The 19,790-nt window shown below is 40.8% G+C and overlaps 1 protein-coding gene across 3 annotated transcripts in view; it reads right to left on the reverse strand.

Moving 5' to 3' along the window:
- Positions 1-865: 865 nt before the first annotated feature.
- The window catches only part of LOC144500608 (B-cell antigen receptor complex-associated protein beta chain-like), a 47,363-nt gene continuing 28,438 nt past the window's right edge, over positions 866-19,790 (reverse strand). For all 3 annotated transcript variants that reach the window (XM_078223810.1, XM_078223808.1, XM_078223809.1), the window contains exons 3-5: positions 13,567-13,685; positions 11,674-11,724; positions 866-7,231 (exon numbers count right to left, since the gene is read on the reverse strand). In XM_078223810.1, the coding sequence (XP_078079936.1) occupies positions 7,136-7,231; positions 11,674-11,724; positions 13,567-13,685 (266 nt within the window). In that variant the 3' untranslated portion in view covers positions 866-7,135. The remainder of the gene's footprint in view (positions 7,232-11,673; positions 11,725-13,566; positions 13,686-19,790) is intronic.

A 19,790-nucleotide genomic window follows, 5' to 3' on the forward strand; every position in this document is an offset into this window, starting at 1 on the left:
AATTACTGGATTAAGATGAAAGATTTTTCAGAAAATTGAGTTGAATTTGGCAATTTAGTAGTAACATCGGGCGCAGTGTTCCCCTACAAGGACATTCAGCTGTTGCTTTTCCTGCTGTCCTATTATATTGTTTAGGATTGTTTGGGATTCAGATGATTGGCTTAATAACCAAGCCAAAGCCCAGGTAAAATTGAGTGACTCCATTTCATGATGTCTGAACCAGGATAGCAGATTGCCAGAAGCCGCAGGGCATGTGAAAAGTAAGATTTAAAATATTTTAAGTCACAATCCTTAAAATGAATTTCTTGCAGCACTTGTATGTTATTAGCGGAACCTATATTCTGGACACTGACAGAGAAATCCTGCTTATAAACATACAGTGCCATTATCTACTATGGATTTAGCAATTGCTAGTCAGGTAAGCATTGGAATTAGAATATATTTTAAACCAATCTCTAGCCAAATGGCTTTTGATAAACATCACCTCCCTCACTGGATTGTTCCAGGTGACAATACCTGAGCGAATAAACTGATGGCAGGATATTGACATTGTTACCTCTCAACCTGCAGTCTGCAAAAAGCATGCAATTCAATTCATCACTTGGGGAGAGGACATAGTTTATGTAGAGCGGGCCAAATCAGTTACAATGGCAAGTTTGGATGCCTTGCATCTAAGTTTTTCTCAGCTGCACTATTTATTAATATCAGCCATGAGATGGAGAGGTGTCATTGGGGTGGGCACAGTAAGAAGTCTCACAACACCAGGTTAAAATCCAACAAGTTTATTTGGAATCACGAGCTTTTGGAGCGCTGCTCCTTCATCAGGTCAGTGCTGATGAAGGAGCAGCGCTCCAAAAGCTCATGATTCCAAATAAACCTGTTGGACTTTAATCTGGTGTTGTGAGAATTCTTACTATTAATATCAGGGCATGTCAAATAAATCAGCACCAATTAGAGGCACGGTGACAACTAACAATGTTTTTGCATCAATAAAAAGCTTGAGTCAAAAGCATTAACTTGGTCTGTTCTCCACACAGATGCTGCTGTGTGTTATCAGTACCCTATTAAAGCTTTTATTTTCGCTACCCAGTGAGTACACACACATATGAATTAGGAGCCGGAGGAAGCAACTTGGCCCATCAAGCCTGCTCCACCATTCAATAAGATCATGGCTGATTTGATTGCAACCTGTCGCCTACCCCAGATAACATTTCACCGCCTTGTTTATGGAGAATCTATCTACCTCTGCCTTAAAGATATTCAAAGACCGTTCTTCCACTGCCTTCCAAGGAAGAGAACTCCAAAGTCTCATGACTATCTGAGAGAAAAAAATATCATAATCCCTGTCTTAAATGGGTGAACCCTTATTTCTAAGATGGTTCACATCAGTGATAGGATGATAAAATTATTCTTGGTAACAAAGTGCCTGACAACCAATAAAATAATTGTAAAGAATATGAGGAAATGTTGCACTTTTAGTCATTTAATTTTTTAGGATTAAATGATTTAAGCGTTAACATTAAAGTGGATTACATCGTTAGAAATCCGTGTGTTCTATTAAGTTAAAAAGCTTAATAAATGTAACTTTTTTTTACCTTTGAATAGCTTGACTGACTGGTTGGTCTACTTGTTGCTTTCTCTTGTTTCTCAATTATTATTTTTTTCTTCATCTGTAAATTGTATAATTTTTCTGCTGGCTTCTGCCTCCATGTTTGATGCTGTGATGAGTATATGCTGGAGGATTATTGCGGTAATTGTAAAGTTAGCCAATCAGAATGCACTGTCATTTGAGCACAATTTCCTGATTGGTCACTTTTCCTGATTGACACATAGGGGGCACAGGACAGCTGGCACACTGTGGATTTTGAAAGGGGGGGTGGTGAGCGGGGTAATGTCCTTCCCTTACAATATATAATTCTAAGCCTCGCTTAGTATAAATTCCTATTCCCATTTTGTATAATCATTCCTGTTTTTGTTAAATTCATCAACTTTTGCTAATTTTGTATCTTAGGAACTTAACTAAAGGAAAATTAATGAATGTTTTTCTTGCTTCTCCCAGGAGACATCATTGCTAGAAAGGTTGGGTGGACAATGTGAAGTTACATTATTGATCGATTTGGGTATATTTAATAGACCGAATGGTCTATTTTCAACTGCTTGCAGTTTCAGCTGTTGATCATTTAAAGAGTCTGGATGATTGACATTTTTGTTGGGATGTAATAAAAATGAATTGCATTTAAAAGAAATTTGTCAATGAATGACTAGTTTTTAAAACATTTTGTTTATACACTCAACTATCACAATGGGTCTCGTTGGTTCTATACAATGCACAGTGGGTAAATGGACAAGAAAGAGCCATAGGTTGGCATGGGGGGTATACGGGGCCACAAGGAGTTTAGGGGTGAAGGTAGCATACCTTGACATGGTGAGAATCTTTTGAACTCATCCTTCAGAAGGTTCCTTATGGAGACTATGTTTCATGATACCTCTGAGGTGTCGTGAAGCTGTAATGACTTTAATCAGGTAATTGAGGTGGGCCTGTTAGAATATGAACTCCCTGATTAAGGGCCAAATTGATGAGCCAGTCAGGGAGCCTCTTGCTTTGTACTTAACCAGAAGTGTCAGTTCCTCTGGGACTCTGAGTGTAGGCTGCTAGCTGAAAGCACTCTGTATGCTGTTGTCAGACTTGCAAATAAAGGGATTTTGGTGAAGGGACTTCTGCCTCCGAGGACTTATTACAGAAGCTTAACACTTTGAAAAGGTGGCCCGACTCCATGAACATTGCAGAGGGCTAGGGCACATCTAACCCCACAGTTGAGCCAGCATGCTTAAAACATTCTACTGAAAATCCGAATCCATGGGAATGGGTTTGGGAATCCCGGAAATAGGTCCCAGCTGACGTTTCACAACTCGAATGTATCTCCCAAATCTATGACAATCCAGCCCATGATCCTTCATGACTTAGTTATTCAAAGAAACAATATATTAACTTCACACAATTTGACAAGGGGGGCGGGGGAAGGGGTGGATTGGGCACTTTAAAGTTTTATCTACATTTAATTTTTGGTGATAGGAATGAGAGATGCTAATGCTGAGGAATGAAATAGATTTGTACTTTCAGCATCCAGTATCAGTCTCAGATGTAGAGTGAAGGTCTGCTTCATTGGTGTTCCTAAACTCTAACTTCACCTAAACACTGCCTCAAACAATGGTGTGAATTTTCCACTTTCAAAATGACATGGTCAATCTATGCACAGTTCTGTGTGCAGTATAGATAGAAATTAATTGGGAGCTTCTTCCGCTTATTTCCACTACAGGGTGGCACGTTGGCACTGCTGCCTCATAGCACCAGGGACCTGGGTTCGATTCCTAGCCCGGGTCACTGTCTGTGTCAAATTCGCACGCTTTCTGCGTGGGTTTCCTCCCATGCTCCAAAGATGTGTGGGTTAGGTGGATTGGCCATGCTAAATTGCCATTTAATGTCAGGGGGATTAGGAGGGTAAATATGTGGGGTTACTAGGATAGGGCCTAGGTGGGATTGTTGTCAGTGCAAGCTCAATGGGTCAAATGGCCTCCTTCTGCACTGTAGATCCTATGTAACAACTTTATATCAGTGCAAAATTGATACTTTCATCCCCCCATTCTAGACTGAATTTGATTTCAGGTTATAGAGATCACAATCGCCCTAATATTATTTAAAGCTGGATAGTAGTGGAACTGCAGGGAATGGTTTTCTGATGAGCTCCAGAATTCCTGTTTAAAAACCCACAAGTATTTTAGTCAACTTAAATATGGCGATTAAACATTTTTTGCACAGAAAACAAGCCCATAAATATTCTGCGTCGAGTACATATCTGGGTAAACAGTAAAGCGACGGAATATCAGACTGCTCTGGTTTCTCACCATGGAAAAAGTCCATAATAAAGAGCACTTTTTCACTTAAAAGGACTACTCAGATTCTACGAGATTCCCAGTTAATGAACAGAATGTGCCCAGTAATTAATTTCTAATTCACTTCACTCTCACTTCATCTTTACACATAGATAGATCACCCATGTGAAGAAAGCCAAATGTTTTGCACTTACTATGAAAAGCCATTGGAGTATTTGCTACCAGACCATGATGAAACACTGCCTCCTACTGGCTGAAATTACATTGCAGGCAATGAAGTTAGGCACATTTTTCTACTATTTTCTCTTTCAACAGTTCACAGGGCAGCCATTAACACAGAGAAAACGCCTCTGATTCTCTTTAGTTGCTTGTGAAAACCTGTTTTTATAAAATTTCCAAATTAAAATGTCCTGCATTGGTATTTATTTTGCCCCTGTACATTTCAGCAAGCAGCAGCCGGCAGTGTGACATCATCACGTGGTGACAAAAGTCCACCAATTACCTCATAGGAAGTGAAAAACATTGCATTAACTTGCCTTTTCCCTATTGGTGAAACTACAACGGTCAACCTGGACTTAGAAATTAATGTTTGAGAAGAGTTCCATGCGTTAAATAGAAGCTTTTGATGTTCCTAGTTGTGGAAGTCCTTTCCATCTAGCACCCCATGGACAAGATGTGGACAGCATCATTCAAACAGCAAGTTTGAAAGTCTTTGACAGAATCTTAAGGTGGCCTGGGTTCGATTCCTGGCTTGGGTAACTGTCTGTGCAGAGTCTGCACGTTCTCCCTGTGTCTGTGTGGGTTTCCTCCGGGTGCTCCAGTTTCCTCCCACAGCCCGAAAGAGGTTCTGGTTAGGTGCATTGGCCATGCTAAATTCTCCCTCAGTGTACCCGAACAGGCACCGGAGTGTGGCGACTAGGGGATTTTCACAGTAACTTCATTGCAGAGTTAATGTAAGCTGACATGTGACACTAATAAATAAATTTAAAACAATTAAAGCAAGTTGTTTGTTGTGATAAAGGGTTCAAATTCCAGAGGACAAAAATTAAAATATAGGAACTTGGAAATAAGGAGTTAAGTCAGGTGGAACATTATTTTCATTCTGCATTAATTTATCAGAAAGGACTATTCAGGCTGATGGTGTAGGTAGCTTTAAGAAGGCAATTGGAGAGCAAAGTATGTGGGACATATATGGTGAAAAGACATGTTAATCTCTGGCTTGTGGGAACCATGTTGGTCCCTGTTCCAATAAATTATCATTACTTTATAAGCTACAAAGCATGAGGTGGGTAAATGGTGTGCTAAGTTGTATCATTAACTGGGACAAGTGGGCTGGATGCATCTGATGTTCTTATTGGAACTTTTTGCATGCTAGTAAGAATTGTTAAAGTTCTGTGAGAAAGAAATCTGTGGTAGCAAATGATCCCTTAATCATTTTATTATTAGGCTACATATAGCCTTCGATGAAGTTTACCTCAAAAACAGCTAATTTATCAGGGATACCAAATATCTTTACAATTTTTGCAGGTGCACTATAGAGAACATCGTTTCCGCATGTATCAAGCTTGGTATGGCTCCTGCTCTGACCAAGGCTGCAAGAAACTACAAAGGGTTGTGAACAAAGCCCAGTCCATCACGCAAACTAGCCTCCCATCCGTTGACTCCATCTACACTTCCCGCTGCCTCAGAAAAGCAGCCAGCATGATCAAGGACGCCACACAACCCAAACATATTCTCTTCCACCTTCTTCCATCGGGAAAAAGATACAAAAGTCTGAGATCACGTACCAACTGATTCAAGAACAGCTTCTTGCCTGGTACATCAGACTTTTGAATGGACCTACCATATATTAAGGTGATCTTTCTTTACGACCTAGCTATGACTGTAACAATATATTCTGCACCCTCTCCTTTCCTTCTCCCCTATGTACTCTGTGAACAGTGTGCTTTGTCTATATAGCGCGCAAGAAGCAATATCTTTCACTGCACACCAATACATGTGACAATAAATCAAATCAAATCAAATCTAACAGTTCAAGAAACTCATTAAACTTACATTTTTCCCAAGAATTCTACAGTATAGCGAATAGAAAATAGAATTTACTTCAACTGTTAATATTATATTTGCAATTAAACATGTTATTTGCAATAACGGCAATGTTCTCACTCAGTTATTTGTACAATATATACCTGGTCAAATGTCCTTGAAATAAATCTCAATATCATTGCTGGTTAAAATCAGTAAGCAATCATTTTTGGTTAAATTATTTGTTTTTGTTAGTAAAAACTGACATGTGTGTCATGGTACAAACTGAAAGGAAAATAATAAAAAGCCCAACCAGTTATCAGAAGAGAAACAGCTCGCTACACCCATTAATCTCACCTGTGTTTCCTGTAGAAAAGGACAGATTACAGTGTGATTGGAGTGTGTCTCATCTTGGGATTGAGGTGTCACTTACACTTTATCATGTCGCCTCAACCATTGACATCCTTATAACATGCGACCCAGGTGTACCATGTCAGGACAGCCCTTAATTTTCCCTAACTTTCGATCTCTGTAATAAAATTACCATTGTCCGTTATTACCAATAATCTCCTCTGTTGGAAACTCACTTCCATGGACATTGCCAAAAGAGTAAGAGTAACCAAAGGATACATTTCCAACAGCTGTTGTTATATCCTTCATTATTTTGGACTGTCTCTGCATCAATTACCAACAAACTCTGCATATATCTATAATTTCCTCGCCTATGTTGCATATAAAATGCAGTTAGTTAACAGCTCTGTATTGACAAAATATATCAATTCACACATTAAATTGTACACATATTTTCCTACAAACCAGCCATTTATGTCTTTATCGTTCCATTTCTATTCTCCTTAATCTGTGCAGCTAATTAAGCCTCATATAAAGCCTTCCATTTCTGAAGAATAAACGCAAACAAAACAATTAATTTATGCATACTTCATGGATAGGTAAGGAATGATCTACACAAGTCCCAATGTTCTTCCTTGTTTAAGGGCTTCAAACAAATTTGTTGTTCCAATACACATTTACACTTTAGTCAGAATCAAGTGGGAACTGCGAACATTTCTGTAATCCACCTTGATCATTTTCTATATGTCGCTTCTTTCCTGTGCCAATAATATTATTTTCAATATATTGTTATTTCTATTATAATATTGTTCAGGGGGAAATCATTGTGGGTTCATGACACAGATGAGTAACAATGCGACTGTGAAATTTACTCATTAGGCTGCTCAGCAGCTGTCCATTTCGCATCAGATGATTTCAGATTGCCGATGTCTTCATACATTGCTGTCTGCATAACTTCCAAACCCTAAAATGTAACAAAAAGGAATTTTTAAAAAATGGTTGTATTTTGCTAAGTAACTTCCAAAGCTCTCACATAAATTGTTTTGAATAATATCCCAACATTTATTCATGGAACTTAATTAGATCCCACTGACAGAAGATTGTTATTTTACATTAAAGTTGATTTAAAGCCTATCGAAGTTCACAGAGATAATGGCCGAAATTTTACCACCCCACCCACCACGGGAATCGGAGTGGGCGTGGGGCAGACTACGGGAAGGTCCATTGACCTCGGGCTGGATTTTACGGTTTCGGGATGAGCGAGGGAGGCCGTAAAATCCCGTCAAACGTCAAAAGGTTTTTTTTTCTGCTATAGGCCATGACAGAAGGGGTGGGCAGCACGGTGGCACAATGGTTAGCACTGCTGCCTCACAGCGCCAGAGACCCGGGTTCGATTCCTGGCTCGGGTCACTGTCTGTGTGGAGTTTGCACATTCTCCCCGTGTCTGTGTGGGTTTCCTCTGGATGCTCTTGGTTCCTCCCACAGCCCAAAGATATGCGGGTTAGGTGGATTGGCCATGCTAAATTGACCATTAGTGTCAGGCGATTAGCAGGGTAAACACATGGGGTTATGAGGATAGGGCCTGGGTGGGATTGTTGTCGGTGCAGACCCGATGGGCCGAATGGCCTCCTTCTGCACTGCCGGAATTCTATAATTCTATGAATATCAATAAGTTTGCCTAATCTTTATGCTCAGCCTAATAGGCACTGCCCGCAATTCAAGACTGAAGACTTTATCACCAATTTCATCTTAAAGGAGCGAAGGATTATTCCGCCAAAGTGCTAAATTAAATTAAACAGTTCACAAATCATTTACAGTACTGTATATGAAGTAATTACAATCCCTTAATATTATCAGATGGGTCGAGATGATTAGGTAGAACTTGTGATCTGCTCCATCACTGATAGGAGAGCATGTATCAAATTGTCCTCTATACTACTTTGATGCAGGTGTTAAAATAGCAGCGAAAAATCTAGTAGAAGCACAATTAATAATTGTGACAAACATAAGTCGTACCCTGGTGTTGCATTTTGTGACAGCGAAGCTTGAATGTTTTTAGCCACCATTTTTGTGAATCGCAGTGGTGATTCTCCAGTTGGATGTTCTGACTGGAGTCCATAAATAATATTGCTCTACAAATTGTTAGCCTCCTGTCGTTAAATTTTCCATTCATTCATTTAAATGGATAGAAACCCAGCTTCAGGCCTACCACTTCCTCTGGCCAGTGCACCTAAACAGCCAATCCTCATTGGGAAATCAACCCTCATAGTTACAAAATTCACACTCACTGCCAGTGCTGGCCATGATCTTTTGTGAGGTAATTCACAGTATGGGTTCAACAATTATGACATAATATCAGCAAGTTTATTTTTTAAAATCTTAAACAGTTGATGTCCAGAAAATTAAAAGGACCATACAAATTATCACAAGATGCTTCGTGATTTTCTTTGTAAGTTGAAGGATAACGTGTAATATATGTGATAATAAGTTGAAGGATAATGTGATAATGTGGGGCGGCACGGTGGCACAGTGGTTCGCACTGCTGCCTCACAGCGCCAGGGATCCAGGTTCAATTCCGGCCACGGGTGACTGTCTGTGTGGAGTTTGCACATTCTCCCCTTGTCTGCGTGGGTTTCCTCCGGGTGCTCCGGTTTCCTCCCACAGTCAAAAGGTGTGCGGGTTAGATTGATTGGCCGTGCTAAAATTGCCCCTTAGTGTCAGGGGGATTAGCAGGGTAAAGACATGGGGTTACGGGGATAAGGCCTGGGGGTGGGATTGTTAAGGGGAAGTGGGGATCAGGATATTGAATTCGATGATCAGCCATGATCAAAATAAATGGTCGAGCAGGTTCAAAGGGCTGAATGGCCTACTCCTGTTTCTAGTTTCTATGCTTTTATGTGTATTACACACTTAACACCGAATGAATTGTTCTGTTGTTGAAGTGAACTTGTACATAATGTGACCTTTCTTGTTAAGACCATAGCATCATCTCATTCCACTATCTGAGGTCAATTGGATGTTAACTTTTGCCACTCAGAGAAATCTATCAGTTGATTGGTTGCTGCTTATACATACACCCCAGCTGTTCCAATGGGGAAGGGTCAAGTTATTAAGGTCAGAAGAAACAAGCTTGAAATGGTTGTGTTTACTCCCTCTCTTTTAAGAAATACTTTTTTAAAAAGTACTATTTTTTATTGATATATTCTTTCTTTGATGAGTGTATTTTTTTTGCTGTTGTATAATATTTTTGGCAGTGTAGCAAATGTGCTAAATTCAGGATTTTTCAACTATATAAATATTTGTACTTTAATGTCAGGAAAATGTGGCAAATTTCAGCAACATTCTGTTTAATATTGCTGATTATTTGAGATGCTAAAATATCTTATCATGTGATATCCTGAGCTAGTCATAGAATCATCATAGAATCCCTACAGTACAGAAGGAAGCCATTTGGCCCATCAAGTCTGCACTGACCACAATCCCACCCATGCCCTATTCCCGTACCCCACACATTTACCCTGCTAATCCCGCTCAGACTAGTGTCAATTTACCATGGCCAATCAACCTAACCCACATATCTTTGGGGTGTGGGAGAAAACCGGAGCAACCGGAGGAAACCCACGCAGACATGGGGAGAAAGTGAAAACTCCACACAGACAGTGACCGAGGCCAGAATTGAACCTGGGTCCCTGGCGCTGTGAGGCAGCAGTGCTAACCACTGTGCCATTGTGCCATCATTGAACCTCCAAGTAGCAATGATTTTTGCTTGACAAATATTTGGTATTGGAAACATTCTATTTGTGCCTTTGCCTCCACCTATCCCCATCCATACGTGTGGATGGACTATAAATGCAAGTAAGGGTAGTGCGGCCTCCCATTCCTTAATGACTCAGGGCTATATATATATGGTCATGGTCAAGGAGCAGATCCAGTGTGCTTGAAGGTCCTGGTGTTGAATTCTAATTGAAAGGGTTACACTGGCAGCCCTCCCTTTCGCAGTGGGAGTTACCAGAATTGGTAAACACTTATGCCTGAGTTGCTTTAACTTTATAAAGCTAGCCTGGACCTTGCCTCTTTGTCTCGGCATGAATGCACCTAGGGTTAAATGCAGGGTTCTGTGGAATGTGTAAGATTAGTATTGTCTGGAGCTAATAGGTGGTGCAAGTTGCATTAGTTTTGTTTCACTGAGCAATTTGGTAAGGCATCAATTTCACTTTCAATACTAGTTCAGGGAGTTTTATTGTTGTGTTGGTGGATTTTATCAGATGCAGCACTTTTTGTATTTATTCCCTGTGCCTTAGAATTAGGAGTATAGTTAAAATCCAATGCTCTAACATTGCAGTGCTGTGTTTATAGTATTTGAATGGTTACGTTACCTCATTACCTAGCTCCTTGTTGGAAATACAGTTGTGTCAAATTTCATTTCTGATGGAAACTAATTTCTAATCAGTATATATTTTTAAAAGTCATAGATACTAATATTAAAAGCATTTCTCAATATTCAGATTCACATGGCTTATGCATGTGTATTTCAACTAATGGAAGGTCAGGACCTGAAATGATAAATCTGTTTCTCTCTCCACAGATGCTGCCAAACCCATTCAGTATTTGGAGAATTGTCTGCGTGTATGTCGGTTTTCCAGCATCTGCAGTATTTTGATTTTGTGCTTTTGTGCTATCGCCTGCTTATGCTTCTAAAATTATAAGATGAGAAGCAGAACGTGGACGCTTATTTATTTTTTTGCTGAATGATTGTGAATGCTCATTCAGTAAATATACTCCTGTGAAGTACATTTATCTGTATTGTGAGAGACACTTTCTACTGCGAGCTAGTACCTGTGGCCACAGTGGTGTTGCAGTAGCCACACTCTGGCTCATCATAGAGACCCTACAGTGCAGAAAGAGGCCATTTGTCCCATCAAGCCTGTACTGACAGCAATCCCACCCAGGCTCTATCCCCATAACCCCTCATGTGTTTATCCTGCTAGTCCCAGAAGACACTAAAGGGCAATTGAACATGGCCAATCAACCTAACCTGCACATCTTTGGACTGTGGGAGGAAAGGGAAGCACCCGGAGGAAACCCACGTAGAGAACGTAGTAACTCCACACAGTCACCTGAAGCTTGAATTGAACCCAGGGCGCTGGCGCTGTGAGGCAGCAGTGCTAACCACTGTGCCATTGTGCTACTGTGCTGTCCTAGCCCTAGAAGTCAGTGACTTATTTTGATGAAGTTGATCTAGCCAAACTATCTCCACGTTACCAGTGCTCAGTGAAGCTGGAACACCAGTGTCAAAAGAGTTCAAAATATCTCCAACAGCACAAATACCTCCTGCATCATTTGGTTTAAGTTTGCATTTCTGCAGGTGTGACAGTTTTTAAATTGCCTTCTTTGCTTGTTTCATACCTCATACATATGGTACGTCTCTGCTTCTTCATTCTTCTTTGCCTGGTTGTTCTGTGAAGAATAAAATTGATTATGCTGACAACTCTTTCTTTATCATTTGCTGATCTATTTTAAACCTTGTCCTTTGAGCAGCAATCACTTCTTGTATCAACTACATGGACCATTTAAAATAGATTGCCATTCATATGCTAAAAATCATGCATTTCCTGAATATTTTCTTTCAAAATGGGGCTGCAATATAACATCAAGTGAGGTGATGTACATCAACAAAATTGTGACTTATAACCTTGATAAACATCACAAAGATGACTGTCCTTCAATATTACTAAAATATGGGTGCACATGTGGGGCAATGGCACCTTTGGGAGCAATCCATATACAGACTTAAAATAGACCATCTCTTCTAATATTCATATGTTAAAAGAAAGCATATCATATTATTTGGCACCATGGATTGACAGATCGTCCTTTCAATGAATCTCTGGGGTTAAGCCACCCCAGAATAATGGGATGAAAATATTCTCTTTCTGCAAGAACTCTATGTTTAAATTTGGATGGTGTTATCTAAATGAACATTGGTCTTTGCTATCTTTTCTTCTCATGATTCTCAAGGTAGTGAGCCCAATTATATCGCCACTGATACTTAAATCAGGTAATGTATGTTTGGCCCTACATATTTACTTCACACAGGCCATTGGGGACTGGAAATAAATCTTTTCTGAATCACTCTTCTGCAGGTTATGAAAGTAAATAGCTGATCAAATTCAGGGGCATAACATATGGCCTGAGTGTTCACAGGTAAACGAGAGGAAAATCAGTCATTACTCCTGATTTCTCCCCAGTAATGAATGTTCTGCTAGAAATGCACTCACATGCACCATATTGGACAAAGCTACTGTCTAACAACCAGCTGGCACGCATGGACAAGGTCCATAAAGAAGTGTGATACTGGGGGACAACCAAAGCTGTGTATCCACACCTCAGCAAGGAGTTAATACTTTCAGTAAAACAGACGGATAAAGAAAATTAAAAAGTAGTCATCATTTTTTAAAGATATTTTGAGTACATTTCAGCCAGGAAAACTCTTCATGTCTAGATCTTACAGTCAAAGGGTGGACCTTGACTTATTGCAATGGTGTAAAGCCAGTTAAAGCAAGTTGGTAGCCCGTTTTACACATTTCTCAATGGTTACTTCATATGGAGAGGGCTGTGGAGTAGGTAACTGAATTGCTATCACTATGTGCTATACACATAGTGCCACTGCTTTACAGCACACACAAATACTACCTTGGGGAGCCATCTTCAGCCCAAAACTGTATTGTCTGTTATTGTTGCACTGAGTATTCAATTATCATCTTCAATGCCTGACCGTTAAGATTTGCCTGGGAAGAATGCATCAAGGGTCTCTTGTTTCTCTTTGCCAAATAGAGAGAATCTATTTTCTCTGATGAGGGAGTCCAGAACAAGGGGGCAAAACCTCAAAACTGCAGCTGGGCCTTTTATGGCTGATGTCAGTAAATACTTCTTCACACAACAAAAATCTGGAATTCTCTCCCTATTGAGGTTGGGGGTCATTTGAAGATTTCAAAATCGAGGTTGCTAGATTTTTGTTAGGTAAAGGAATTAATGGTTATAAACTAGAGTGGTTAGATGGAGTTAGGATCCAGACCAGCCATGAAATGACTGGAAGGACAGACTCAAGGGGCCGAATGGTTTATTTTCGTTGATATAAAAATCAAATGGGCTTTGATAAAAGATGTTCCTTCATAGGTAGTGCACAGGCAATTCTTAACACTCAAGTAAAAAGACAAAAGCCTATCTCAGTGACCCAGTGAACAATATTTCAGAAGGAGAAACATTAACAGTGGTCAGGATGAATTGCTGCTTACTTACTTTGTTAAGGAACAACATTCCTGGTAAAGTGAGACACAGGATCAGCAGGATACCCTGAATTAAAATCAACATGTCCTTCATTGTATACGTTGTACTTATCTTTTCTTTTTTGATTGATTCTGAAGGGGAAAATATCAAAACAGTTTTTTACAAACGAGAATAAGATTGCAGTCCGACTCTATCAAATTGCAAGCAGGGTTACCAACTGTGAACCATATTCATAACATGATTACCAATTCCAACTGCAATGAACCCCCCCACCTGTGATCTCTCACTCACACACGGCATACAGGCACAGTGGTTAGCACTGCTGCCTCACAACGCCAGGGACCTGGGTTCGATTCCCGGCTTGGGTCACTGTCTGTGCGGAGTCTGCACATTCTCCCCGTGTCTGCATGGGTTTCCTCCAGGTGCTCTGGTTTCGTCATGCTGGTTAGGTGCATTAGCCCCAGGCTAAGTTCTCCCTCAGTGTACTTGAACAGGTGCTAGAGTGTGGCGACTAGGGAGTTTTCACAGTAACTTCATTGCAGTGTTAATGTGAGCCTACTTGTGACGCCAATAAATAAACTTAAACATACCATAGCTATTGGCCACCTGATGGTCAATGATGGTGGCTACAGTACCCACAATGCCCTCCGCTCCAGAAATTGCTCAGTCCAGAGCATAGACTCACTGCATTGCCTCTGCACCAGCGTTGCATGATATCCTATGCGTTTGGCAATGACCCCAAAAACACATCCGAGCTGAAGTCATTTTTGGGAAATTACTATGGGCATTGTATACCAAACTTGTTGATGTTATTGGCCCCTTGCATATCCAGCTAAAGAAACACCAGTGTTGGTCTTGGAAGACTCCCTAGAAAGAAGCTTTCAACAGAGTAAAACAATTGCTGTATTCTTTGAACATTTCAACTCGTCCAAGGAACTGGTTTGACCTGTGATACCTCTCCATATGGTGCCCATTCGGCCCATCGAGACTGCACCGACTCTCTGACAGACCATCGTACCCAGGCCCTATCCCCATAACCTACGTATTCATCCCACTAATCCCGCTAACCTCCCCATCTTTGGACACTAAGGGACAATTTAGCATGGCCAATCCACCTAACCTGCTTATCTTTAGACTGTGCGACTGTTTCCTCCCACACTCCAAAGATGTGCATGTTAGGTGGATTAGCCATGTTAATTGCTTTGGGTTGCAGGGATAGGATGGAGGGAGTGGGCCCGGATGGGATGCTCTTTTGGAGAGTTTTTGCAGATTCGATGGGTTGGATGGCCTCTTTCTACACTGTAGAAACTCTATGGGGAGGACAGGAGGCACATATCTGACCTCAACCACTGCTGTTTGATGAATGCCTGCAACATTGTAAGACTAATACATCACACCATCTTGGTGTGGAATTCATTGGCAATGTTTAAAATGCCCAACCTTAAGTTAAAGGTGCATGTCCATTAAAATAAAGGTTTACCATTAAAGAACTAAACTATTTAAATTGTGTCTGAATGTACTTTAATACAGAACAACAAATTTACAAACTCATAGAGTCTTTACAGTGCAGAAGGAGGCCATTCGAGTTTGCACTGGTTCTCTGAAAAAGCATTCACCTAATTCCACTCCCTGTAACCTGCACATTCTCTCTTTTCAGATAGCAATCCAATTCCCTTTTGAATACCCCGACGAACCTGCCTCCCCCACCCTCTCAGGAAATTTACTCCAGACTCTAACCACCCTCTGAGTGAAAAAATGTTTCCTCACGAAACTCGTACCCCTTTTGCCGATTAGTTTGAATTTGTGCCCTCCAGTTCTTGATGCTCTCTTGAGCGGGAATATAAACTCTCTGATCTTTCCTCATAGCTACTGTTGTTTATCCCTGGAAACGTTCTCTGTGCTCCATCCAACCCGTTCACATCTTTCATCAAGTATGGCACCCAGAACTGGACTCAGTACTCCAGATGAGGCCTAACTAGTGTCTTATACAAGTTCAATGTGGCATCCTTATTCTGGTACTCAATGCCTCTATTAATAAGGGCTAAGATGCTATGAGCGGAACTTTCTGGCTGCTCATGTCGGTGGGATCTTCTGGTCCTACCAACGGCATACCACACTGTGGCTTTCCCAGCAGTGTGGGGTGGGGTCAATGGGAAACTGCATTCACAGCGGCGGGACCAGCAGACCCGGCTGCTGGCCAACAGCAGGTTGCCTCCTGCCATGAGAAACACACCATGGGGAGTCCAGAGAATGTGACCCTATATGTTTTATTAACTTCTCTCTCAATATGCCCTGCCATCTTCAATGACTTAGATGCATGATAAGAATTCCAGGAGTCAGCTGTATTGCTCAAAATAAAGGAAAGCAAAACCGCAAGCCTGTGGTGAACCCAAACAGGTCCCAACCAGGGCAATACAATAATGGACCCACTCAGGGGCCTGCTTTATAAAGGGCTCATTACACGAGCTCCACCTGGTGAGTTAATTACCAATCCTGAGGGAACTTGTATTCAACAGATCCTACAGGGAGGTCAATCAGTGATTCCCCATGCAAGTCACATGCATATACACCTCCCTGAGGTCCTTCTGTTCTTCATTTCGAGTTCCAACCTCTTTAGAGTTCCTCTCTTTATTTTGTACTGCTTCTTCATATTCTTGCTGCTAAAATGAATTGCCTCACCCTGCATTGAACTTCATCTGCCACTTGCCTGCCCAATCCACCAACTTGTTTATGTCTTTTTGAAGTTTAAGACTATCCTTATCACAGTTGACAATGTTTCTAATCTTCATAGTTATGACCACAACAGGTGTTAATCGCTGAGCAAAACCAAATCCCAGAGAAAAACCTGACTTATGGATCATAGACCTTTTTTTCTGTTTCTGAAAATGAGAAGAAACTCAGCAGCAAGAAGTCCTTTGGGTATTGAAAATTAAAAGTAAAAGACTTGTCAACAAGAAATAAAGAAAACCTGAACACCTGAGATTACAGTTACACAATTAAAAATAGTCTCACAAAACACTCCCAAAGAACCCTATTTGTTCAGACCCATGAGTAATCACCTTCCAGGCAACGTTCCCCTATAGATGTTTAACTATAAAAATCCAGTAATATTACCCAGGACAACACTGTTGCCATTTTAGTAATGGCACAACCACCCAGACTTTCTTCCACTCTGTTGTGGACATCCAAGAAACTTCAGAAACAAAACAGCTTTCTGAAATCCAGGACCTTTCCAGCTTGATTGGATGGCTGATTCAAACCTCGCACCTTCTCCCAGCAAAAAACTGATTTCAGGATATTTTCTCCCACACAGCTAACACAACACAGCTCAATATATTTCCTTAAGTATCCTTTTCCCCTTTAATCTTTGGTTCCACTATCCTCAGCCCCCTTTTAATTTAAATTTAACAACATATTTTAAAAAGCAATTATTTCCTATTTCCCCTACTTTAGGGTCAAATAAAATTTAATCACTTTCTATTATTTACTTATGAAACCTTTGCAAGCCTTAAAAGCCTTTTTCTCCCCTTTGAAATTTAACAGCTGAAAATATCAAATCCCTATCTCCTAATGCAAATTTCTAAACTTTATTTATTTAACAAACCATTTGACCATAGCTTTGTTACAAATGCATGCATTTAACACCTCTATGTCTTTTCATCTTCCAATTCTCCAGACCAGCTTCCTCCATTAATTGTCCCAGTTTAATTAAATTATTAACACACATCCAGACTTCTTCACAGAAAAATATAATGGGCCATAATTTCTTCAGGGTGCCTATCTGTGTGTGTCAATTTGTCCTACTTTTCCCCTTGACATTGACTGCAATACCTTTTCTTTGAAGGTAGCCCATTCTTTTGCCAGTGTTTTTTCTGCCAACATTTAGTTCCCACACATTCAACTCAGATACATTCTCATTTCATCAGAGTTGACTTTCCCCTAAGTAATTATCCCTGCTCAGGATTGTTCCTTGTCCTTTTCCATGGCCTATCTAAAACCTCTGATATAATGGTCACTATCTCCGACTGATATTTGATCTACTTGGGACAACTCATTCTCCAGAATCAGTGCCCTCTCGTTGGATTGTAAAAAAATATCCTGAACACACCTTTTGCCTTTCTTGTCTCTTTGCACTATTCCTATCCCAGCCCATATTTGGATAATTGCAGTCCCCTGTTAGAATTACTGTGCACATCTCCGTCATTTCTTTTGTAAATTTATTTCTCTACACCCTTCCACGAGTTAGTGGTCCATATACTACAGTGAACAATTTATTGCACCTTTTTCATTCCTGACCTCTAGCCCGAGAGATTCTGTCCTTGGCCCTTCTGGAACATTCTCTCTCTCCAGTACTGTAATGCCATCTTGAGTCAATACTGCCACACCACCCCCTCCCCCCTTCTTTTCTTCCTTTCCTGTCTCTCTTAAACACACTGTACCTAGGAATATTTAACAGCTAGTCCTGCCCTTCTTTGTTTGAGCTCTGTCTCTATTATAGCAATAATATTATAGTTTCATTTGTCAACCTATACCTGTAGTTCACCAATCTCATTGACCACATTTTGTGCATTCACATACATTCACATTAACCCTGATTTAGACTTTTTACTTTCCCCTTTACTTATACCCCATCTAATGACCTACTATTGCCAACTCTAATTCTATCAAACTCACCAAATATTCTATTTACCTTGATACTGCTTTCTGATAGATCCTCCTTATCAATAAATACTTCTCTACTTCCCACTGTCAGTTTTTCGTCTCTCCTCTCTGAATTTCCCTTCAGGTTCCCACTCACCTAACAATTTAGTTTAAACACTCCCTGACAGCACTAGCAAGCCTCGCTGCAAGGACATTAGACCCAGACCTGTTAAGGTGCAACCTGTGCTTCTTGTACAGGTCCCACCAGCCCCAGAATGTTGGTTAAATTACAGCCATGGTGCAGGCCCATCATCGGCCATGCTTGGGACCCAATGTCAGAGAAATCTAAAGCCCTCCCTCCTACTCCATTTCTCCAGTCACATGTCAAACTGTTCAATCTTCCTGTTCTTAGGCTCACTGGCACGTGGCACTGGGAGTAACCCTGAGATTACTGCACTTGAGGTCCTGGTTTTTAATTCTCTTCCTGACTCCCCAAAATCTGCTTTCAGGACCTCATCCCTCTTTCTATATCATTGGGCACAATGGGAATCATGAACACTGGTTATTCACCCTCCCCCCAAAAAAATGCCCTGCAGCCGCTTTGCTACATTCTTTGCCTGATTAATTCATCCACTTTATTGCTAATGCTCTGCGCATTAAGGTAAAAAGCCTTTATGCCCATCTTTTTAACATTACTGGTCCCATTCCTGCTCATTTTCCTGTTTAAATCTAGTCCTTGGTTTCTCTGCCTATCACTTTTCTTAGTCTCCTTTCTGTCTTTGGTTTTTGAACTTGATTCCCCTCCTCTTATTCCTTGCATAGCTTCCAATCCCCCTGCCATATGCTGACGATTTCTGCTTGTCTCCAGGTGCAATCACTTGGGTGCTGAACTCATTTTTCTGTCCAATGTTCACTTTGGATAATTCATTACCCGCACACTAGTCATGGACATTTCTCAGCTTCCCCTGTTTTTCAGTGAGTGTGGGAGGTTTGTCTACTGAATAGCATTTCCGTGCTGGTTCCGCTGTATGAAGTTTGCAAGCTCGGAAATGTGTGTACATACTTGGTTCACAAATAGCACTGTGTAGTCTGCTGATTGATGATGTGTATTACAGAGTTATGTTATCATCTAATGTAAGCATTCATTTTCTCTGGTGCTCTTTGTGGTCTCTGGTGATGGTTTTGTCTTGCTTTTGCCATGGATGGTAACCAAGGACAGATTCTAGTAAATAGAACATAGAACATAGAACATAGAACATTACAGCGCAGAACAGGCCCTTCGGCCCACGATGTTGCACCGACCAGTTAAAAAAAAACTGTGACCCTCCAACCTAAACCAATTTCTTTTCGTCCATGAACCTATCTACGGATCTCTTAAACGCCCCCAAACTAGGCGCATTTACTACTGATGCTGGCAGGGCATTCCAATCCCTCACCACCCTCTGGGTAAAGAACCTACCCCTGACATCGGTTCTATAACTACCCCCCCTCAATTTAAAGCCATGCCCCCTCGTGCTGGATTTCTCCATCAGAGGAAAAAGGCTATCACTATCCACCCTATCTAAACCTCTAATCATCTTATATGTTTCAATAAG

Source organism: Mustelus asterias, chromosome 11 (assembly GCF_964213995.1).
Source record: "Mustelus asterias chromosome 11, sMusAst1.hap1.1, whole genome shotgun sequence".
Taxonomy (NCBI): domain Eukaryota; kingdom Metazoa; phylum Chordata; class Chondrichthyes; order Carcharhiniformes; family Triakidae; genus Mustelus; species Mustelus asterias.